This window comes from Didymella exigua, assembly GCF_010094145.1.
Source record: "Didymella exigua CBS 183.55 unplaced genomic scaffold M421scaffold_39, whole genome shotgun sequence".
NCBI lineage: Eukaryota > Fungi > Ascomycota > Dothideomycetes > Pleosporales > Didymellaceae > Didymella > Didymella exigua.
In genome coordinates, this window is record NW_022984813.1 from 194,989 (window position 1) to 215,746 (window position 20,758).

The 20,758-nt window shown below is 49.4% G+C and overlaps 7 protein-coding genes across 7 annotated transcripts; 2 read left to right on the plus strand and 5 right to left on the minus strand.

Moving 5' to 3' along the window:
• Positions 1-888: 888 nt before the first annotated feature.
• Positions 889-3,852, minus strand: M421DRAFT_424836 (uncharacterized protein; the record flags this gene model as incomplete). Its single annotated transcript, XM_033593880.1, has 2 exons — positions 3,215-3,852; positions 889-3,161 (listed from the first exon to the last, which is right to left on the minus strand). Coding segments are annotated over exons 1-2 (2,387 nt in total), but the record flags the coding sequence as incomplete, so codon positions are not given.
• Positions 3,853-4,911: 1,059 nt separating this feature from the next.
• On the minus strand, positions 4,912-7,334 carry M421DRAFT_95481 (uncharacterized protein; the record flags this gene model as incomplete). Its single annotated transcript, XM_033598314.1, has 2 exons — positions 4,912-7,117; positions 7,171-7,334. The coding sequence occupies 2 exons, from the start codon at positions 7,332-7,334 to the stop codon at positions 4,912-4,914; spliced, it is 2,370 nt and encodes a 789-aa protein (XP_033444640.1).
• A 5,856-nt stretch (positions 7,335-13,190) lies between these two features.
• M421DRAFT_8866 (uncharacterized protein) lies at positions 13,191-13,780 on the plus strand (the record flags this gene model as incomplete). Its single annotated transcript, XM_033597687.1, has 3 exons — positions 13,191-13,209; positions 13,264-13,380; positions 13,428-13,780. The coding sequence occupies 3 exons, from the start codon at positions 13,191-13,193 to the stop codon at positions 13,778-13,780; spliced, it is 489 nt and encodes a 162-aa protein (XP_033444641.1).
• A 637-nt stretch (positions 13,781-14,417) lies between these two features.
• M421DRAFT_424839 (uncharacterized protein) lies at positions 14,418-15,364 on the minus strand. Its single transcript, XM_033593881.1, has 3 exons — positions 15,267-15,364; positions 14,809-15,088; positions 14,418-14,763 (listed from the first exon to the last, which is right to left on the minus strand). The coding sequence occupies exons 2-3, from the start codon at positions 14,995-14,997 to the stop codon at positions 14,512-14,514; spliced, it is 441 nt and encodes a 146-aa protein (XP_033444642.1). The 5' UTR covers positions 14,998-15,088; positions 15,267-15,364; the 3' UTR covers positions 14,418-14,511.
• Positions 15,365-16,191: 827 nt separating this feature from the next.
• M421DRAFT_424842 (uncharacterized protein) lies at positions 16,192-16,788 on the minus strand. Its single transcript, XM_033593882.1, has one exon. It carries the CDS (start codon positions 16,752-16,754, stop codon positions 16,563-16,565), a length of 192 nt encoding a protein of 63 aa, XP_033444643.1. The 5' UTR covers positions 16,755-16,788; the 3' UTR covers positions 16,192-16,562.
• Positions 16,789-17,287: 499 nt separating this feature from the next.
• On the minus strand, positions 17,288-18,260 carry M421DRAFT_424843 (uncharacterized protein). Its single transcript, XM_033593883.1, has 2 exons — positions 17,806-18,260; positions 17,288-17,753 (listed from the first exon to the last, which is right to left on the minus strand). Exons 1-2 carry the CDS (start codon positions 18,197-18,199, stop codon positions 17,503-17,505), a joined length of 645 nt encoding a protein of 214 aa, XP_033444644.1. The 5' UTR covers positions 18,200-18,260; the 3' UTR covers positions 17,288-17,502.
• Positions 18,261-19,705: 1,445 nt separating this feature from the next.
• On the plus strand, positions 19,706-20,439 carry M421DRAFT_72656 (carbohydrate esterase family 5 protein; the record flags this gene model as incomplete). Its single annotated transcript, XM_033596897.1, has 2 exons — positions 19,706-20,061; positions 20,112-20,439. The coding sequence occupies 2 exons, from the start codon at positions 19,706-19,708 to the stop codon at positions 20,437-20,439; spliced, it is 684 nt and encodes a 227-aa protein (XP_033444645.1).
• Between the last annotated feature and the right edge of the window lie 319 nt (positions 20,440-20,758).

Below are 20,758 nucleotides of genomic sequence, written 5' to 3' on the forward strand. Positions count from 1 at the left end.
TACTAGCCTTTAGGGACATATTCCTTAATATATTTATAAAGGTTAACTACTAAAAGGCCTTTAAGGTATTAGGGCTTATTCCTACTAATATATAGGTAGTGTTAGATTGCCTTAAAGTGCAGCTGCATACCCTACTAGCAGTACCTCTACCTAAAACACTATAGCAATCTAAGACGCTAAGCAATACACACAAGTTTAGGTCTTAATCTAAGCTTATAAGCAACTCCTTCTAATAATTACTAAGTATAGCGCAAGAGGGGTTCTTAAAAGCTTATAAAAGGGGCTAAAGAGATACTGCATAAAAACGTCCTTATTAAGGCCCGCGTGTAAGAGCTTAAAGAGCAATTAGTAGTAATAACTAAGAGAAAATCGCGTAAGAGAAAGAAGATTCAGCATAGTGGCACACTTAAGTATGGCCCAGCAGCATTACAGGTAGCTGCTAAGGCGTGTGTAGTAGCTCAGCTATCTAAGAAGACTTAGGGTAGAGGTGGTTAACTAGGAGCTTAGTTAACAGTTTAGCGCTGTAGGAACTGCAGCAAGACTAGACACAACGCACGAACGTGCTAGGAGGGTATAGAAATATCTTCTAAATCTAATGTAAGTATGCAGTATGCTAGGTCACTGTTTAATAGCAAGTAGTTGTAGTTGTAGTAACTTGTGTTAGTTGTGCTAAGAGAAAATGGCTGGTTCGGTGATATGGCCGGCTCGGTGATAATCTACGTTAACTACTCTAAAGGAGTTTAAAGCCTGTAGTGATGGGAAGAAGGCAAGCAAGAAGAGGCGTGTTAAACCAGGCACTTAGTCTTCACAACGCTGTGGCAGATGTAGTAAGGCAGGGCACAACGCGTGAACGTGCATAAGAGATGCGTAAGATACTGTAGATTAGTGCTGTATACTGCAAGTTACAGTATGTTGTAGCAACTCACTGTAACATGCAAGAGAAGTTGAAGTTTGGTGTGGTCTTGGCAAAATTCGGTCACTCGCCCGGTCTGGCCACTCGCCCCGTGAGGTACGTTATTACAGTCTCTAAGAAAAGCTAGACTACAAGTAAGCCAAAAACGGCCAGTGTGCATGCCTCTGGGCAAGAAGAGTGGAGGGCTTTCTGCTGGAGGAAGATCCAAGAGCTTTGCGATAAACTTGGACTGGTGTTCAGTCCTGCAACACACTCAGAAATCTTCAGCCAGGTCGAATGTCCAGAAGTCTGGGAATATCCATCCGCTCAAGTCCTCACCCGTATCCGCTGAAGTATCGAATGAGTTATGGAGAGTGTCGGCATTCCTGTCTTCGCTGCCACTTATCGACGGGAACGGCATGTCCCTGACCATACTACCGCTGGTAAATGCACCCACCCCCTTTTTTCCAAAGCTTCCAGCTGCTCTGCTCGAAAGAATCGTACCCCTTCGTTCGCTCGCAATACTCGGTTTGCGTACATCACCCGGGCCACTTCTGCTCATGCACTCACTAAGCCCTCCAGCAAGGCTATCCGATGGGATGCGCTGCATTGCAAGAACTCGAAATGCTAGGTTCGTGAAGCGATCGAGTGCGGTCTTGCAGCGCTCGCGAATCTCGTCTTCATTGGCTGTACGGTGCGCGATCGAGGAAATGGGAAGTGAAATAGGGTCTAGAGGGGGAAGCATACCAATTGCCGCACTGAGAAGCCAGTATTCTATGTAACCAGTGCCAAGGCGCATAACTTTGCTTTCGAAAAGCTGGAGAGTACGTTCTAGAATGTCGATGCTGGCTTTGAAAAGAGTGCGAGATAAAGTCTCGCGCGGTAGTACTGCAAGGCAGGCAACTGGACCATGGGGAGCAAAGCTGCCCTTTTGCAAAAAAGGAATATGGGGCCCTTCCATATCTGCGATATGCATGCTCTGATCTGATTGGGTGTGTATCACCGGTATTGATGTAGGCTTTACGCTGTGTCGGACACAGTTGAGGGCGGCGACTTCGGAAAGAGTTATACCGGCACGAATGACATCGTTGCGGAAGTGATTGAGAATGAGGATATCTTGCGACGCCAAATCTTCGTGGATATCGGTTATTAAGCCCGCAGTCTCGACACAAGAGGTGAATGAATACGCAAATCGCTTTTCTGTGTATGCCATCTTCGCATACGGCTTGTGAAGCACGAGCAGGAACTGGAGATGCTGCAGGCCAAGCAATGCCGACGGGATTGTCGCACGCGGGTCTGTCCAAATTGGCACATTGGAGAACGCTGATGAAATTTGGTCATCAAAATGAAGGACATCTGTGTATTGCAGCTGACCCGATGGGTCATTGAGGAGTGTGCTGAGATGGATACGAAGCGGGAGCGATCGTAGTGCAGTGATCAGATACGACGTCGATGTAAAATGCTCCTTCGGCCGAACTGCTGGCATCTCTTTTGTCTCGAGTGAAAATGCTTCGTCCGGTAGATTTCCCGGCGCTGGCGTGTCGAAATATAGATTCGCCAAAGATGATTGTAAACCGCTATCAATCGATGCCTGAATCTCGAGCTCCGCAATGGTATACCACAGGCGCTTCTTCATCTCTTTCTCGTATTCGGAGATATGTCCAGTAGCCAGAAGCGAAGGGTCTCGATGCATTCCAGATGCTAGAGCAAGCCGCATAAGGTCACCCGCAGCCAGCCAGTCGTGCTTCAACATGACACAATTGACCCGCTTTGCAAGCAGCGCCAGACACTGAAGCTGGAAGTAGGGAAGTGTCAAGCGCTTGCGCGACTGTCTGTTGAGCCACATTTCACACGTCTCGATCAGATTAGATGCAGCATCCCGGTCAGATGAGACATCGCCGACGAATACATCATCCTTGACCATTGAGCACTTCGTTGTAGTCACAATCAGTACTAGGATTGTAGCGAACGCGGCGTCTTGCTCATCCCGCCGCTCCCAGAAGCTGTTGTACTCTTGCCAGAACGTTGGTGCGTGAAGGATGCGATAGGTGGTCTCCCAGGTGCGAAAGTACAGGGCGGCTTGGATATCAACCTCATGCTTAGGTGGGAGCAGCGTGAAAATTTCCTCATCAGTACCGTAGGTCCGTGCAATTCTTTCCTTCCTCAAAACCTTTCTCCGGTCACGAAATCCTTTGAAGTCTTTCTTAAAACGGGATATGGTGATGTCCACTGCTAGTGCCTCTTGTGTGAATATTTGTAGGTCTCGGTACTGTGGACATCAGCGATTGCACCAAAGGAAGAGCCGTAAGTTCTGCACTATACCTGTGAGATCATGCTCATCACGCTGGTCGTGCCATGGAACTGTGTCCTGAAGTCTTTCCCTCTGAAAATCATTTCCTCCGTGATCTTAGGTTCGTCGGGAGGCAATGTTCTGAGTTGCGATGGCCTGTTGCTGCTACCATTGGATGTCGCAGCGAGCTTCTTCTCCAATATCTCGAGCCTTCGTTCCTGCATGCGCATCTTCCAGCGCAGTGCATCTGACAAGTCTCCTTTCGTGCAGTTGTCGCTCACTCCACTTTCATGCATGCGGAGCATGGTTTGATTGCCATTTATTGTCAACGGCTGGCCAGGCTGAACCTGCGCTTCCTCGAGCCATCGCGGGTCGTACGAGCATTGCTCAATCCTTCCAGTCTTCTCACATCGTCCACACACTGGGTAGATACGATCGCACTTCATTTTGCGACTGCGACACGAATAACATGACAGCACCTTCCGCTTCTTGCTTGTCCGCTTATCTGCCGTGTCGTCTTGGTCTGCTGAGTTCTCGCGCGACTCAGGCTCAGCGCTGTTCGCCGATACCTCGAGCGCCGACATAATGATTTCTGCACATGACCTTCCGATCCTTGCTGGAATTGTCGACGCTGGTTTGATGTTGTGTTACTGGACAAAGTCAGAGGGCGCGGAAATGGGAAGAGACATACCAAAGCGAGCCGGGGGTAAGTTATCCAGTTTTCGGACTTCGGCTCGGACATTGGGGCCGAGCCGACACTAGCGCCGAACTACCTTGGATCATTGCACCAGCATTGGCTACCTTCTCGGTTCAAATGCAATAGTCAGTAGTCTGTGATGGTTGCCCGAAGCCGGAGAAAGCAGACTCCACCATTTTTGAGTCTACATAGTTGTTGAGTCGGTCAAAAGTCTGTCACTGTCACGACTTACATGCGCGGGCATGCCGACACCTCGTGTCTTGCATTGGCACCGAAGTGTCGGAGAATATCCAGTCATCGAGCAACACACCTGCCTTCAGCTACAGAGAACACTACTTGTCGCATTCTATACCAACACCTTCAATGAATCAGACCTTCTTGAGACCTGAGTCGACTCAAGCCAGCCGAGAGCTTGTCATGACACCGCGTCCCAGAGAACATCGTCTTTTTGCAGATTGATCATCGAAAAGTTCCAATCCATTAGAGGAAGTCAAGGTGGTGTACGTGCAACTTGAAGTCAGAGTCGGGCTCAGAAGGTGGAAAATTATGGCGGAGAATTATTGGAAATGGCATGCGTTCGGAGTTGACCTCATGCGATGGGCCATTTGGTAATGAACATCACTCGTTGCAAGTGGGAGAACGCAGTATTGATTTGAAGCCTGCAATTTTGATAATCAGTCGGCTTGCGCGCCCGGTGTGGAGTGTCGCCGGCCCAGTACTGCCCACAGCGTGGTGACCGTGACGCGGTCGTGGGTATACCCCAAGCCAAGAACGGAGACGTAATTTGTAACCACGTAGCTTAGATCACATAATATCCTATTGTAGCAGGTACTGCCTGGTGGGCAAGTGCGCTTACCTCAGAGCTGAGAGCTCCTGTAACAGAACATCACAACACGACAACAGATAGTAATACACTCGTTGATCACAGTCCCTGACCGACACTACTCACGCAGTTACATAATTGGATAAGGGGATCAAGTTGTGCGCGGGTGTACTTCGCGTTCATATCGTACTTCATCACATGATACATATCTAGCTAAATTCTTCAATGAAGATCTCAACATCTGTGGCTCTTAGTCCCCGCGCAAAGGCAGTATTTGCCTCTGAGACAGCTTTCCTGGCATGTCTCGAGACTACGCTGTTCGCACATACTGCGACTATGGATCTGCTGTGCTGGTCGCTGTTTAGTGCTGATGTGATAATGTAAGAAGTGTCGGGTCGCCTGCCATATGAACACCTGTCAAATATAGGTCGCCCCGGTTTCTGGAGCTTCCCACGCTGATACTGGATAAGAGCGCATTCGCAAGGCTTTTGCTCAAGTTCGTGACGGCCTGGCAGCAGTCGAGAGCGCACTGGCGACGACAGTGGTCGTGACAAATTCAAGGCTGCAGTCTCGTCCACTGTCAATCGCACGCTAGAAAAGGTATTGCTGTGTCGGCGGTCTTCTTGATTGTTCGCTCCGTTGAGTAGCGTGCCGATCTCAGAACTCGCGTAGCCTTCGCCTTCATAGCCTTCCACGGTACCATCTTCACCGCTGTACACAGAGCTAATCTCATTCGCATCTTCGAACGGATCGACCTGCTTCATCTTCATCTCCTCCAGTGCCTCCATCAACGCCCACTGTCTTTCTTCCTCCTCCCACTCGTCGTAGATTTCGTCCGGGTTACGGATAGTGAGGCTTCGATCGCCAGAGCCACATCGCGGTTGATGAGGGCGGAGGTGCGCGAACTGATCGATCTCTGTAGTGCTGGGTTTGAGCTCGGCCTCCACACAAGTGACGTGGAGCTCAGTCTCAATTCGCACACCTGAGTCCTCGAGTATTGTGCCATAACGTTGGCACAACTCTGCAACGGCTGCTTCGAATTGAGGGTCGATGTGTCGTACAATCCATACAAATCGGATGGCCCGAGTCCTAAGCTCTGACACGTTTGATAGGCACAGCTGCTCGAAGTAGTCTAGGATCGACAAAGCGAACGACACGCCAGTCGAAGTAACGACAAGTACAAGAATCTCGTAATCCACCCAGCTCGGAGGATCACCGTAAGGGCCATCGATATAAGCAGTCAGTGATGTCGTAGTGGAAGATAGGGTCGTGTTGGGACATGGGAGCGTCAGCCACTCTGTGTGGAACTCTTTGATTCGCCGAGTCAAACCTGAACGAGCGCGGACCATCAATATGATGTCGCTAGACTGTCTCGAAGATGCCACAGAATTCACTGATCCTCGTCTCTCAAGATCCTCGTTTCTTCTGGGTGGCAGGGGTGGCGGTACTGCTATGCTCGAGCAATTCGCTGGTGTGAACGGATGCATCTCGAATGCACCGAGAGCTGGAGCGTAAAGCCTGATGTGCTGTCCTGGCTGCCACTTCAGTGGTACACTACAGATGCGAATAGTGGTGACAGATTCCTCCATGCCGGTCGAGATGTTGAGATTGTATGGTTCCATCATCTCTACCGGGTAACCTGCGATCAAAATTGCCCGACCCGGGCCCCGTCGGAACTTGTCCAAACGTGATCCAAGCGGCCGTACTGAGATGTTATTCCTAGCGAACAGCGCGAGCGTAGAGATTTTGTCGAAACCCACAAAGCCAAAGGCCATATAAATAGGCGTTGATGCATGCTCTGGCACGTGCTGGATGATCAGCACTAGAAATGCTAACATGCACGTCCAGTGATTGATGTAGAAGGCTCGGTAGCTCCACTTCCTGACTGGTAATATGCTACTGATAGCTATCCAAACGAGTAAGAAGTATGAGCCAATGCCATAGCGAACGACTGTAGTACCCGTGTCTTGAGATAGTAGAATGTCCGCGAGCGAGATCGACGACTTCATAATGACGACATGTGTTGTCGCAGAGACGAAGATCATGCGGCCAGCCCATTTGTGCAGGTATAATACCCTCTCGTACGATATACTGGCCAATATATTCATCAGTCCATTTTTGGTGGAGAGGAAGAGGACTAATGGGATCTGAGTGACTGTGATCCATGCCGCTCTGAATGCTACATCGTCAATGAAGTGTGCTTTAGAGGTTGGAGGATCGACAGATAGCAGCAGGACCATGCCAATGAGCAAGTAAGTGGCAAGTGCAGCAATCTTGCCTGTGGATAGCTCTGTGAAAGTTCGCTGCAACAGCTGTGGGGATGGCTGTACCGCGACGGCATTGATGTGCGCCAATGTCCTTCTCCAGACAGACGGTTTGTCCAGCGCCGAGAGACCAGACCGATTTGTGTGTGATCTGAATGGGTCAGGCTTGCATATTCTCTGCAAATGGAGGAGTCGGTGACATACCTTTGCCCACTCCAAAGCGCGAACAGTTTTCGCCCGAACCTGGACAGCACAAACACTGATATACACGTCCAAACGACCCAAAATATATTTTGATTGGCACTAATTCTGTGCTTGACATGATACTCATAGCGAACATCGTCAAAGTCGTGCTCAGTGACAGACATGGCACAGAATCGGTCGTGAGGACCTGCCAGCAGGACTGCTATTGCTGTTTCCGTATCCTAGTGGATGCACGTGTGTTTCCGAGATGGACGGGGGTCGTAAAGCCGTTCGTGATTAGTATTGAGCTTTGTCTGCCGAACAGGCAGGGTGCCTGCCGATACAAAGAAGACAAAGAAAGTCTGGGACGAGGAGAACGAGTCGAAAAACATGCTCAATGACATTGCGTTAACGGCTTTGGTATAGCAAAACAGTGTTATAGACTATTACTGGACACTGCGTGTCAGCCACCAGGATTTGAGACATGGTGCGCTGGTTGAGGGTGCCTGAAACCGAAGCGTTCGAGGCCTAACTTTGTAACCCCAACGCAACACAGGCTCACACCGCTCGCCGTCCCATTAACGAGAACGAAGCTTCCACTGTATCAGTGATCTATGAGGTAACCTTCACTGTGACTATTGCAATTTGCCGGTTTGCCGGTTTGAAGGTGCCGCACGCGTAGAAGAAGGCGCGAAATTACATGCGCGCCTGAGCAATCATGACGCCATCGCGTTTCAGATCGCTTACTCCTGAAGCCTGCTACCGCAGCCAAGTCACTCTCAACCACAGGAGCAATCGAATTTTTCATGCGGGAATGGTAGGACTAGATCTGAGATGTTGTGGATCATGGAAAGATGGTGGAGAAGGCTTTTCGGCTCCAAGCGCTCGGACCCTACATTTTTTAAACTTTGGGCAGATATTGTTGCGGCAAACGTAGCCACTGTATATCGATGGAAAACTGCGCTGAGTTGCTTGCTATCTAGGAGGCGACCATATATACGTGCCCTGAGACGTGCTATCGTGTTAGGTCAACCAACGCCCGGAGTCAACCAACGCCCGGAGTCAACCAACGCCCGCTATTTACCCGCAAAATCTGCCTTTTTTCTAAGACTTTACTTAAGAATAACTTCTTAATAAAAAGAGATAACGTACTCCACAAGCGAGCTGGCCACCCAAGCGAGCTGGCCACTTTTGCCAAGACCACACCGAACTTCACTCTCCCTGTAATGCCTCAACGCAACAACGTAAAAAAGCCTTCAAATAAAACAGATATACAGCTTGCCCTCTAGGCTATCAAGCAAGACGCAACACTAAGCGTGCAACGCGCTGCAGCAATATACCAGGTCTCTTAAAGCACCCTAGGCACGCGCCTTACTAGAACCTCTTCACAACGCAATGGCAAGCCCAACATAATAAGGATGACTAGTACTAAGGAGGAGGTGATTGTCTAGTATGTATTGAAGCTAGACAAGCGAGGATACTCACCCTGGCTTGCTAATGTGGAGGATATGGCCAATTCTCTGCTTACTGAGCGCCACTAGCCCTACATTGGCAAGAACTAGGCTGCCAACTTTGTGAAATGTTGGCTAGAGCTTAAAGTTAAATTTAATTACAAGTATAACTATAAGAGAGCTCTGTGTGAGGATCCTAAGGTGATAAGGGACTAGTTCTGACTAGTAGAGAATACTAAAGCTAAGTAGTTAGAGGTTATAAAGCTTATAAAGTAGTAACGTACTCTATCACCGAGCCGGTCATATCACCAAACCAGTCACTTAAAATCCCACCAAAAAACACAGAAACCATACCCCTGCATCTCAATAACTACTTAATAGAATCTTCTAAAAACTTCAGAATAGAGCTGCATCTATACTAATAAGACTGTTTAAAAGTCTTAGAGTGCTTAGCCCTATATTGCAGATGTTGTTTAGAAGATACTGAAATACAGGGGTAGCTGCAGGCTATCTCAACATCTATACTAGCTATTAGTCTAAGACTTTTAAATAGTTTTATTAGTATAGATACAGCTCTATTCTGAAGTTTTTAGAAGATTCTATTAAGTAGTTATTGAGATGCAGGGGTATGGTTTCTGTGTTTTTTGGTGGGATTTTAAGTGACTGGTTCAGTGATATGACCGGCTCGGTGATAGAGTACGTTATATCTTCATTAACGTAGATTATCACCAAGCCAGCTATATCACCAAACTAGCTATTTTCTCTTAGCACAACTAACACAAGTTACTACAACTATAACTACTTACTATTAAATAGTGACCTAGTATACTGCGTGCTTATATTAGATTTAGAAGATGTTTCTGCACCCTCCTAGTGTAACGGTCTAGACTCTAAAGCTAAAGATGAGCTAGAGCTAGCCCGTTACATTAGCTTAGCCGGCTTGGCTTAAGCTAGATATATATTATCTACGCAGTTAACTAGACGTCTAGTTAACTTGTGCATGCATTTTAGCAAAAGTTGTTAGGAAGTAGATATCCTTTATTGGCCTTTGGCCAGAGGCCGCCAGACTACTACAGCTTAAACCACGCGCTGATTATCTCAGGATCTTCCTGTAGTATCCTCTGTCTATCCTTGGCTCAATTAAAGGCCATTTTAAGCTCGTCTGAACGCGTCACAAGCCTGCTAGCCTATAGTTTACTAACAGGCTCTTTACCACGCACACTAAGTATCTTATTAGCCATATCTGCCACCTTATATAGCTAGGGCGCAAATCCTTGCAAATTAAGGTTAAGTATATACTAGACAATTATCTACTCCTCTAGTATATTAAGTTTCTAGTAATTAGCGTGTATGTCTAGTTAAAACGTAATATTACAAAGGCAATTAGAGACCTACTAATAGGGTATGTTCAACACTCTAGCAGCGCTGTAGATACTGCAAACTTGGCTAGCATAGAAGGCCTAGATAGCAAGGATAACTCTACCTTCTCTAGTAGTATTCTAAAGTTGTTATTGTTAAGGCATGTTGTGTTAGGGTAAAAGGTAGTTGTGCCAAGAGAAAGTGGCTGGTTTGGTGATATAGCCGGCTCTGTGATAATCTACGTTATTAGGAGTCTCTTTATATCTCTTTTTATTAAAAAATTATTCTTAAATTACGTCCTAGAAAAAAGACAGATTTTGCGGGTAAATAGCGGGCGTTAGTTGCCTCCGGGCGTTGGTTGACCTAACACGGGTACGTAGTCCAAGGTAATCAACAAAGATGACGATCAAGACCTGTCGGACCGACTTGCACCGCAACAGATATTAACACCACAATACCAGCAGCACGCCGAAGGAAGACTCAAGGAAGTTTTGGACGTATCTCGCAGCGTATAGGGTAATTTCTGGCCACTTGTGGATATTTAGCAGTATAGCTTCGAGTGCTTCGAGGCAAGAATGTATCATCTTGTCATGTATTGCTACGAGCCTGGTGGTCTTCAGGGCTTGACACTCTGCCCATTGTACGTTCGCGTACCTTGCTTCCGCCTCCATTCCTGGCCGCCACCTCCTAGCCCACATACTAGCCGTTCCTTTACTTATCGGGATACTCCTCGATTGGGAAGAGCAACTCGTACAAGTCCCTGACCTTCTTGCACCCGAAGTTGTCCGAGTCCAAAGAACCTTTGACGATGCTGTCCCATTCCGGGTGTTTCTCTGTGAAAGATTAACTGAGCCATTCAGTTCAATCAAGGAGCGGAGTACGCTCACCCCAACGAACGGGCTGGCAATCGCGATGGTCACTGCCGGCGCAGTTGTGGCGTCCAGAAACTATGACGTGATGGTGTAGGCGGCACCGATCAAAGTGGTGCTCGCGGAAGTACTTCTCGTCGAAGGTGGGGCGACCACAGGTGCTGGACGGCGGTCAGTAGGAAACTCAGGACTGCAAGATCGGACCAGCTACCCTCGAGTGCAAAGCTATCGTTCGTATGGGAGATGCTTGGCTAGATGTTATCATAACGAACTATTGCTTGTTTGCCAATAGTCTCTGTACGGGCAGACTCATGCAGACACTGCAGCTTTATCGAAGAATGTCCATCAACTAAGTCACAGCTTCGCTACACCCAGATTCTAGGTTTACTGTGGCCTTGGGGAGTTTGACAAATGTTGCGGTGCAAGTCTGTCCTATAGGCCTTGATCGTCACCTCTGTTGACTACCTTGGACTAGCCCTTCTCAGGGCATGTATATGTAGTCGTCTCCTTGCTGGCAAGCAACTCAGCGCAGTTTTCTATAGATACATACAGCGGCTGCGTCTGCCGCGACAACAAACCCTAGGGCGTGGCACGTCTGACATTGCAAAAGCATCACAATATCTCCATACTTTCGCACGTTTGGCTGTCTTTCGGTACGAGTATTTTTCATTGCTTCCATGATAGTGTACCCCTAAATTCACAGCTTCGATGCGCTGCTGATGGCTACTTCGTATTTGCCATATTTGGGTATCATTGCGCAGCAAGTGAGCGAAGCAACTAAGCTAGCAATTAATTGGGACTTAGCGATAGCAATGGCGATAGCAATAAGGAGCTAGAGCAGGGGGCGGGGGAGGTGGTGGGGGAAGGAGACCGCGCAGTCGCGCATTTTCGACCTGGAGACTGTTGACCTGTAACTCTAGGGCGTCGTTCTCGTCCATAAGACAACCCTTCCTATTCTAAGCAGACTGTGAGATGGTGGGTTGGGGCAACATGCCGAACGAGGTTGATTTGTATAGAAGAATAGATTCAAGGAGAGGTTGCGGAAACGAAGTAGGGATAAATTGAACTTATAAGGACACGGCTGCAAACACCGCCGAGCTGTCTTCACTGCACAATCAAGACAGCCCCGCAGAGCCTCTGGTTGTTTTCGAGCTTGAGAACACGGTGAAAGCCGGTTCAAGTACTTCGGAAGGTTTGTGCACAAACATAGCTTCGATCAGGTGGGCAGGGTCTAGAAGAACCGGCACGAATGGAGGATTGGCGGATGGTGACATCTTGCAAATATTGGTGGTGATGGCGTGATAGCTGTGAGGCTTTGGGAGAGTTTGATACCAGTTGGATGTTGAAGAACGTGCCAGAGAATTGAAAGTCGAGTAGCAGCTTGTGTAGGTGATAGAAACCAGGATCAAGCCCATCCTATACGTTACAGTGTCTCAGCCGGCCTCAGTCACCGTCGTCTTGCGCAAAAATAATGGGCAAGCATCGGCGCCTGAACATGCGCCGGATAGTTGGCTTATCGTGTAATTTGAGAACGGCTTCCTCGCAGATATGAGTTACTCGACTCCTACCTTATCTCGCACTTCTTCTTTACATGCATGACGGTGTAGAGGTGCCGAATATTTCCCATTGTTCTGCGGTTTGCCGCCCTCTGCGATTTTCAGATCAACGTCCCCCCTCAACAAAGTGTCGTGCTGGCCAAAATTTGCGAGGAACTTGCATGTGGAGGGGGATACATCTCATTCGCTTCAACTCGCTCTCTGTGCTCCTGTGATAATTTTGTGGTCAATTGATTGCAGTCTCACCATCTATTCTATCGTGATCGTTCGACCGCGTCTACTGAGTGTGTTCGTGTTGCACATACAACTGTTCCCTGGGTTGATCGTTTTTAAAACTCCTGAGGTCCTGCTTATCCCTCAATGAAGCTGTCGTGTGTTCTTTCAATCTCTCGAAAAGATACTACGGCGTTAAGATTCGGTAGGCTGTCACTTTGTCCACGCAAAAGCTGTGGCCTAGAGCGAATGCAGCTGTGTCACCCCAGGTATAATGAGTGTCTTGATAGTGAAAGCTGTCCTAAGGAGCACGAGGTTCAGATGCACTTTACATTTTAGGTCCTAGAATCTCTTCGTCTCTGTGTTTCTTTGGTCAGGTCAATGCTGGAAATCGAACATACTGTGCGCAGCCTCGCTTTTGCGCCTCCGCCCACTGCTATGTTCTGGGCCACCGCGCTTCTAGATCACAGCAAAGATCGTGATATTACAAGAAAAGTCCTCCATCACCTCGCTTGCATCACTGCTGGCCCCACGAGCGTCAGTGGAACGGTAAGACAAGACATAAGCTTTCTCCCTTTTTGGGAGTCGACCCAATGGAGCCAGACGCGTTAGGTAAGCCCGCTGAGCATCATTGAACACACGCAACGCGACTGATGTTGCTGGAAGAACTGAACTTCTTGTCCAACGATGGAGGCCCTCATGCCGTCATCGAAGCGCAGCGCCCCCAGCAGGACGAGCCCGAGAGCAATGAAGATCAAGGGACCGTCATGGTATCGAATTTGAGTACAAAGAAGCGTCGCCACCAGAAAACTATTATACTTGGGCCTTAGATACGCTCATTATCGAAAGCGACCCATACTGCGAAAAGAGTTATGAGCGTTGCATGGTCTTCGTATCGGACTCAGTCCCCGTAGACCTACAATACAAGGCGCTTGACCAGAGCTTTTCCAAGAAGAACACTGAGGTCGAGTTCTTCAGCGCAGTTGACAAGGCATATGAGTGGAGTTGTACAGGGAGAGGTGTCACCGGCGCGACCGTTGAGACCTTCAAGGATGGCAGGATATCGCGACATTTCGTGTTGAAGATAGGTCCGCCGAACAGTCCCAATGGCGATGCTCTCCGCGTTGCCAAACGACTCAAGGCACTGGTTGAGCACTTCTTCTTCACCACAAGTCCCATCTGACCATCGAAACCACCACTCTCTTCCACAGACTGGGCAACCAATCGTACTTTGAGAATTACATTGAGCAGATCCGGGCAGTGATCGATAACGAGAGGATTAGAGACCGCTTGACTGTTCACCTTGATTCCGAGTCCGCTCAGCAATACCTCGACTGCGATCCCGACCATTTTCATCCACCGAGCACCGACCATGACGCAATTTGGCACACGAAGGCCAAAGGTTTCGAGCTTGTCTGGTCTTTTGTGAATCGCAACCAGATAGACGCCATGCCTGAGGGCTGGATTCTCTCGGGCGATCATGTTGCGAAGGGGAAACAACAGTGGCTCCATCGTCAGAAGCTGAGCGAAGCCGACAAGAAGAGATATTTCCATTGAGCGATCGAGAAGGTGCAGGAATTTGTCCGGTTTGTGCGCCAACCAGATGATGGAGCACCAGGTTCGCAACCACCAGCGTCACATGCAGCAGGCAAATGTGCACAAATGGCAGCGGTTGTACCAACAACAGCAAATATCCTCTAGCTGCACCCATGCTGTCATCATCTGAATCAGCAGCCTGGTTAAGTGCGAGTGTCATGAGGTTGGCGACCACCTCCTCGCCGGGCAAGCGCAAAGGTGACGAGAAGAACGACGAGTATGTGTGGAAGCGCCCGAGGCAGTAGAGTATACAATTGTCGAAAGACGAGGGATAGAGACTGGTAGACTCAATACAAGATGATTCAAATCAGACCACATTCAAGGATTCTTTGCATTTACCCCCTCGAGACCAAGCACCTCTTTCAAAGCCATGTTCGACCGTAAGAACATGACACTTGCGAAGATGAAGTGATTGATACCTGTCATCAGCAGTGCGCTTGTTGCACGATCAGGTTTGAGGACGACGGTACCGAGAGCGAGCGCTGACCAGACCGCGTTCATGACGACGAGAGCTGGCATTGACTGTCTGTCTTTACTTGCTCGGACATGTCCCAGACCTACAGCAATCACCTAAAGGTGTCAGCTGTGTACACGAAACAGACTTAGGGTACCTGCCATTATGGCGACGGCATGTTGGGAGCTTATCTCGCCTTCAGCTGTGGGATGCGGATTTGGCAGTCGTAGTCCAGAGACTTTTTTGAGGAACTTTGCAACCGCGCTGTGGTATATGATCTCCGGCTTTGTTAGAAGTATGACGCCAGTCGCTGCATCCGCAATGCCTTTCCAATATGTGAGTGTAGTCATCGTTGCAGATGCTTCGAGTCGATTTCAGGACGCTGTAGGGGCCGGGGCTCTGGGCAAAGGTTTCACTGTGCTCGCAGCTCGTTTGAGGGCACTTGATCAGGTGAGACAGAAGCTACATCAGATGAATCATGCGCACGGTCGAGGGAGTACAGTAATGTTGTGTAAACGTAATTATTACACAAGGACGAGGGCGGATGCAGGCAGCCTCGTGGGTGACGGGCGCGATGAACAGCTATTTATGCTCATGTGTTGCGGGGCCAGACGCATACCTTTGCAGACTCACAAACGCTACTGAGCGATGAGATGGATAGCGATGTCTCAGCCTCGGGCGCAAATCGGCCTCGAAGTGATCGTTGTGATGAAATCGTGGGATCGTATGGAGTCTGATGAGGCCTGCCCCTTCCCCGCGACGCGCCCGGCGGCGCTTTTCCCCTTCTGGCGATGCCGTTCTCCAGGAAAACCAACTCGGTCCTCGCTCGTACCTCGTCGACATCCGTCGATTCAGTACTGTCACGCATGCCAGCTCACCGTCATGTCTGTCTTTCCGTCGTACGTCATCGCTGAGTATGCAGTTTTGAGACTAATGAACCGCATTGCCGAATTTCAGCGGCCGCTGCAATGCTCCTGTGCCGTGTGAGATCGAACAGGCATTTCCCCGCAATATGCGCATTGGCGACGACGGATGAGAGCGCGCGGCGACCTCGAGACATTATGGGCACCGCCGCAACCCTGGGTCGGCTGTTGACAGCTCTTGATCTTTGAGAGCGCTGTGGCGCGCACACGACCTCTTCCTACCTTACTTTGTGCCCCTTCACGCCGCGTCTGATAAGCAATCTCAAAATAGCCAACCACAAGAAAGACGCCGTGACGCAGCAAGACTCGAGCCCTCAAACGCTGCAAGAGCTCAAACATACCGACACGATCGACACAATCCACATAAGAGGCTCTTCGAGTGCTCGCTTAGTATGCTGGAGACCTAGATTGGACTCTGGAGGAGGAGAAATATTGCTTCGCCGACTCGACCGGAAATTGACCTCGCTCCTTGTCATTAAATACGGCTTGCAGTATTACGACAAAGCAATACTCTCGCAAGCTGCGCTCTTCGGTCTTCTGGAGGATCTGAAACTCACTGCAGGCAATGGGTACTGAGAGCACTCCCATCAGCACAAATACACGCAAGGAGAGTTATCCACTCGCGATTGCCATCTTGTAGCATTTTATTTATCTCTCCTGCCTCATAGCACTACCTGCTGAACACACGCTTTATCTTTGACAGTACACTAATTAGGAAGCCCTTCTCATCCATATTGTACATGTTCTGTAGTTTGATATTATACCTAGCAAATTTACGGTGGAGGAGCTCGAACTAAGCGTTATATTTGACTGCTGAGTTGGCCTCCTGGCGAAGAGCGTCCTTGCCAGAAGTCTATTAACAGGGGAGGTGGACGTGGTGTTGGTTGATAAAGCGGTCTGCCCAGCACTTTCCCACGTACTTTTTAGCTATTTCTGCAGCGAAATCTCAAATCATCTCTCTTATAGGAGGTAGGCCGCGCTGACAGAGCTTGTCAATATACGCAACAAGTGCTTGCTTGCCTTTGTTCTGCATAGCCCGCCTCGCGTGACGCGCATACCCCACAGTGTTGTCGTGAAAACGTTGAACAAGAGCAATCATAATTGCGAGCGATCTTGGTGTAGTTGATCTTTTCTCCAGGCTTCAAAGATGCCGTGAATCCAAGGGCGTCTGCTAATTCTGTCATTTGGCGGAGTTGTTCGATATATGGTGTGGGTGCTAGAATGTTGATTTTCGCACGAAATCGTGCACGTCCTCGGCTCGTGCACGGGCCGATGAAACACTGTACGAAGTAGTAGATAGCGTCCCAAATAAATGGCAGATGCCCACATCCAAGCCGTGCCCTCCGTGACATATATGATCTTGTAGAGTGAACGGATACGTCGGCAGTTGCATACTATATCACATGGCATGAGTTGTAAGATATCTCCCGACCCGTGCGCAGGTTTGGCACTTGTGGAGTGTCAGCGGTTTTTCCAGCGATCTTCGGCGCTTCGGCACTTGGACCGCCTGAGACACGCTACGTTGAGAACTTGCCGGAACAAAGCTCAGTCTTCTATGGAATTTGACATGAAATGCTCCATATGGCAGGAAGTCCAGAATGGCGTTCGGATGGAAATCGAAAGTTTCAGTACATTAATCTCACGTTCGAGTAATGAAACGAAGTATTTCTTTCTGTATGTCACCGAGTTAAGAAAGGACATCCACGTTATCGGTGCGAGTCCGACTGACATTTAACACATTCAATATTGTGAAGTTGGCATTCAGTGATGTGGTACTTCAACAGGTGTAACGATCACATACAAGCAGACGTAAAGATCTTCATATGGGGTAATATAGGCGAATACCATAGGAAGAAGTTTTTGCCACGTGCTCATGCCCCGTTCGTCGTGGTTACTCCTATCTCTTGGTCTTGAAAGCGCGGCGCCTTCTGCCTAGGCCTTTACGGGATCCCGGATCATGACCGTGTTCATGTCTTTACCCTTGCCTCCATACTTGGTCAGGTCAAAACTCTGCTCATATCGTGGCGTAAATCCGCACCTAGCATACAACGGCCGGCCCATGACTGAGGACTCCAAGAAGCACGGCAGTTGCGCAGCGTCAGCCTGTGCAGTGCCCCAACAGATGAGCTTAGCACCAGCCCCGCGTCGATGGTGTTCTGGGTCGGTAATCAAGATATGCAAGACTGGAGCAGTGTCAATAGATGTTGTGCACTGAGAGGATCGTGTGGCGCCTACAGTAGAAGGGCTTGGTGCCCATGAACTCTTTCCTAACCCTGTTCAGATACCAGATGAAGTCGATCATTGCCTGCTTTCCATCTTCGTCTGCGCCTGGCACAGGCAGCATGGACTGTATCTCCTGCTCCTTGCGCTCCTTTTGGTTGATGCGCCACTTTGCACCGGCAATCATCTGGCCATCACGCTCGGTGTCGACGACCTTGAGATATGTGATATCATCCTCTTCGCGGAACGACTTGAGGTGCTTGTCGACTGACTTGTTGATGTACTCTTCTGAAGGTGGATGTTCGACCATGAATTGGGTCATGCCGCCGCCAGTCCCGAATGCCGCAATCTGGATTCGGACAAACTCCGGGATGTCCAACTCGGTACATGGATGGAGCTCGAGGACCATGTTGATGTTGTTGCAAAGGCTTAGTTAGTTGAGGATCGAGTCCGTATTGTGGATGTTCCTGAATTTTAAGGAAACGAGGCTGATGCCTAGTCTGCACCTTCCTTCATTGGCATGGATCATCCGGCTGTGAGGCGAACAACGCCCTTTCACGACATGCCATGACTCAACATCATCCTACTTCTTACCCAACGCCCTTCTGCACTCATCAGCATTGCGCGATACACTTAATGTTTGACAGCGCTCTTGTTGCAGGGCCTTCCAAGCGGGGCACGGCCCTGACGTCGTTGCCCCTCTACCGGTATTGCGGCATTGCCTTGCACTGCGCCTGGACCGGACAAGCCATCACCAGCCATTACCAAACAACATTGCAAGCATTGAATGCTATGAAGGATCGCGAGCGACAAAAGATGGAAATGTGGCGCAAGCTGTTAGAGTTGAAGAATCGACTTTGCCCTTCGAGAATATTACATTTCCTGATCGGACCGATCCCACGACTGTGACGTTTGAACAAGCTCACCCAGTCAGCGGCTGATCAATGCAAGGCCGTTGCTCAACGGTCAAGGCAAGGAGATCCTCAAATCATGCGCGTGGAACGCCTCGCCCTCATCGATGAAACGTATCATGGTTCGGTGCAACTCAAAACGATCTACTGAAACAAGTCACAGAAGGGCGACACCCATCAACAGAACTCATTCATCGAGACTGATGGTAGAGGCACGGCTTTAAGCAATAAGTTCGCACGCATTCTTGACATTCCCAGGTATACTTGCGAAGGCGCTCGCAGCTGCTTCTGTTTGTATCTCAATCGACGACATCCAGGAATACCAGGTCTCAGTCCGTTTTGTCGATCCTGCTCGCCTTAACCCGACGTTCGAGCTCGTATCGCGGCTATCGTGTTGCACACCGCATCGAAACATTGTGCCAAGCCCCTCGTAAGTCTTTAGACTGCCGAAGGAGCTGCCTCAGATCAGTCTGGAGACGCCGAATGTGCGGCCGCGCTACCTCGGTACACGATCGCTACCAGAAGAATGTAAAATCTCCATGAAAACCAGCACATCTTGTCTCAGGTATGCCGGAACGAGCTTTCCGCAAGTATCAGATGCAGCCCTATTTGGTAGCTGGGCCTAGGGCTGTACCAATCCTGTTGAGGAGGAGCTTGTTCCCGCATGGAACAGCTCGGGGGATGTCAGCTGGGCGTCGAAACTTCAGACGGCATGTGCTATTATTGCGGGATCATGCATGACGTTTGATGGCACTTCGGAGACATCCATCATCGAAACATGACAGATCTGTGTATGGCCGGCCACCTCCTTCGTTTGGCTTGCAAGCTTGACATCGGTCGTTCACACAATCGTCACTTATGCCGCTCTTTTAAATACGTTGCAGAGTACCCAGATCAAAATTCAGAGCATCTTCACCTTCACTTCTTCCACGCCCACTTTCCCCGGACTGGCTCCTGCATCCTCTACTTTACATCTTCTAATCTTTTATTTTCCAATCATCAACATGAAGTCTTTCGCGAACCTCCTCATCCTCGCTCCCATCGCATCTGCGGCCCTCACGTCCTCGACCCAAAGCGATGTCACCAACGGCAGCGGCTGCAAGGCCATGACCGTACTCTTCGCTCGCGGCACAACCGAGATCGGAAATATGGGCACCGTTGCCGGACCGCCTTTTGTATCTGCCATTGGCAAGATGATGGGTGGTGCACAGAACCTGGCTGTCCAGGGTATCCAGTATCCTGCCGACGTCCCCGGATTCTTGGCTGGTGGCGATGCCAGAGGTAGCATGTTGATGGCGAAGATGGTCGGCCAGGTCATGACTGCCTGCCCAAATACCGCGCTTGTCATGGCAGGCTACTCGTTCGTACCACTCCCTGAACATGGGCACGTCAGAGGCTAACGATTCGCAGTCAGGGTGGACAACTCGTCCACAATGCAGCGTCTATGCTGACCGCAGACCAGTCTGCGTTTGTCAAGAGTGCAGTCATCTTTGGTGACCCGAACAATGGCGATGCTGTCGGTAAAGTCGGTGCTGCCAGTACCAAGGTCATCTGCCACACCGGTGACTTGATCTGTGCTGGCCAGAGTGTCATCCTTGCTCCTCATCTGACATATGGTCGCGACGCCAACACTGCTGCTGCATTTGTCATGTCGACTGCAGGTACTGCTGCAAAACGCTCCACTGCCGCTTCCGCCAAGCTTGTAGTCGGCAAGGTTGCTAACAGCTTCTCTGGTTGAGCAGGAAGTCATACCACGGAAGCATGCAGAACTGGGAAATGATGTATATATGTAGTGAAAATGCTGAAACTCAGCTCTGATACTCTTTGGTCTCTATAATTTCCATAAATTGTCTTTCACGCTGAACATGTCCAATGATGAAGAAGGCTGCTGGCTGCACGATTGCACTAATCTGGATCAAGTTAGCTTGCTCATGCGAGCTGATGTATCTTACCTCGCCTTCCAAGAACCTCTCTTCTTCGCCGGTCAACATCATGAGGACCTCAAATCTTATCAAAAAGTTCTTCAAGCGAGAAGAATGTCAGAGCCACCAGCGCCT

Excerpts from the sequence above, each read along its gene's own strand:
- M421DRAFT_424839 (XM_033593881.1), bottom strand. The coding sequence starts at position 14,997 with ATGACTACACTCACATATTGGAAAGGCATTGCGGATGCAGCGACTGGC. Across the intron at positions 14,764-14,808 it reads AACATGCCGTCGCCATAATG|GTGATTGCTGTAGGTCTGGG; the intron begins GCAGGTACCCTA and ends TGACACCTTTAG.
- M421DRAFT_424842 (XM_033593882.1), bottom strand. The coding sequence starts at position 16,754 with ATGACAGAATTAGCAGACGCCCTTGGATTCACGGCATCTTTGAAGCCT.
- M421DRAFT_424843 (XM_033593883.1), bottom strand. The coding sequence starts at position 18,199 with ATGGTCCTCGAGCTCCATCCATGTACCGAGTTGGACATCCCGGAGTTT. Across the intron at positions 17,754-17,805 it reads GGGCACCAAGCCCTTCTACT|TCTTGCATATCTTGATTACC; the intron begins GTAGGCGCCACA and ends ACACTGCTCCAG.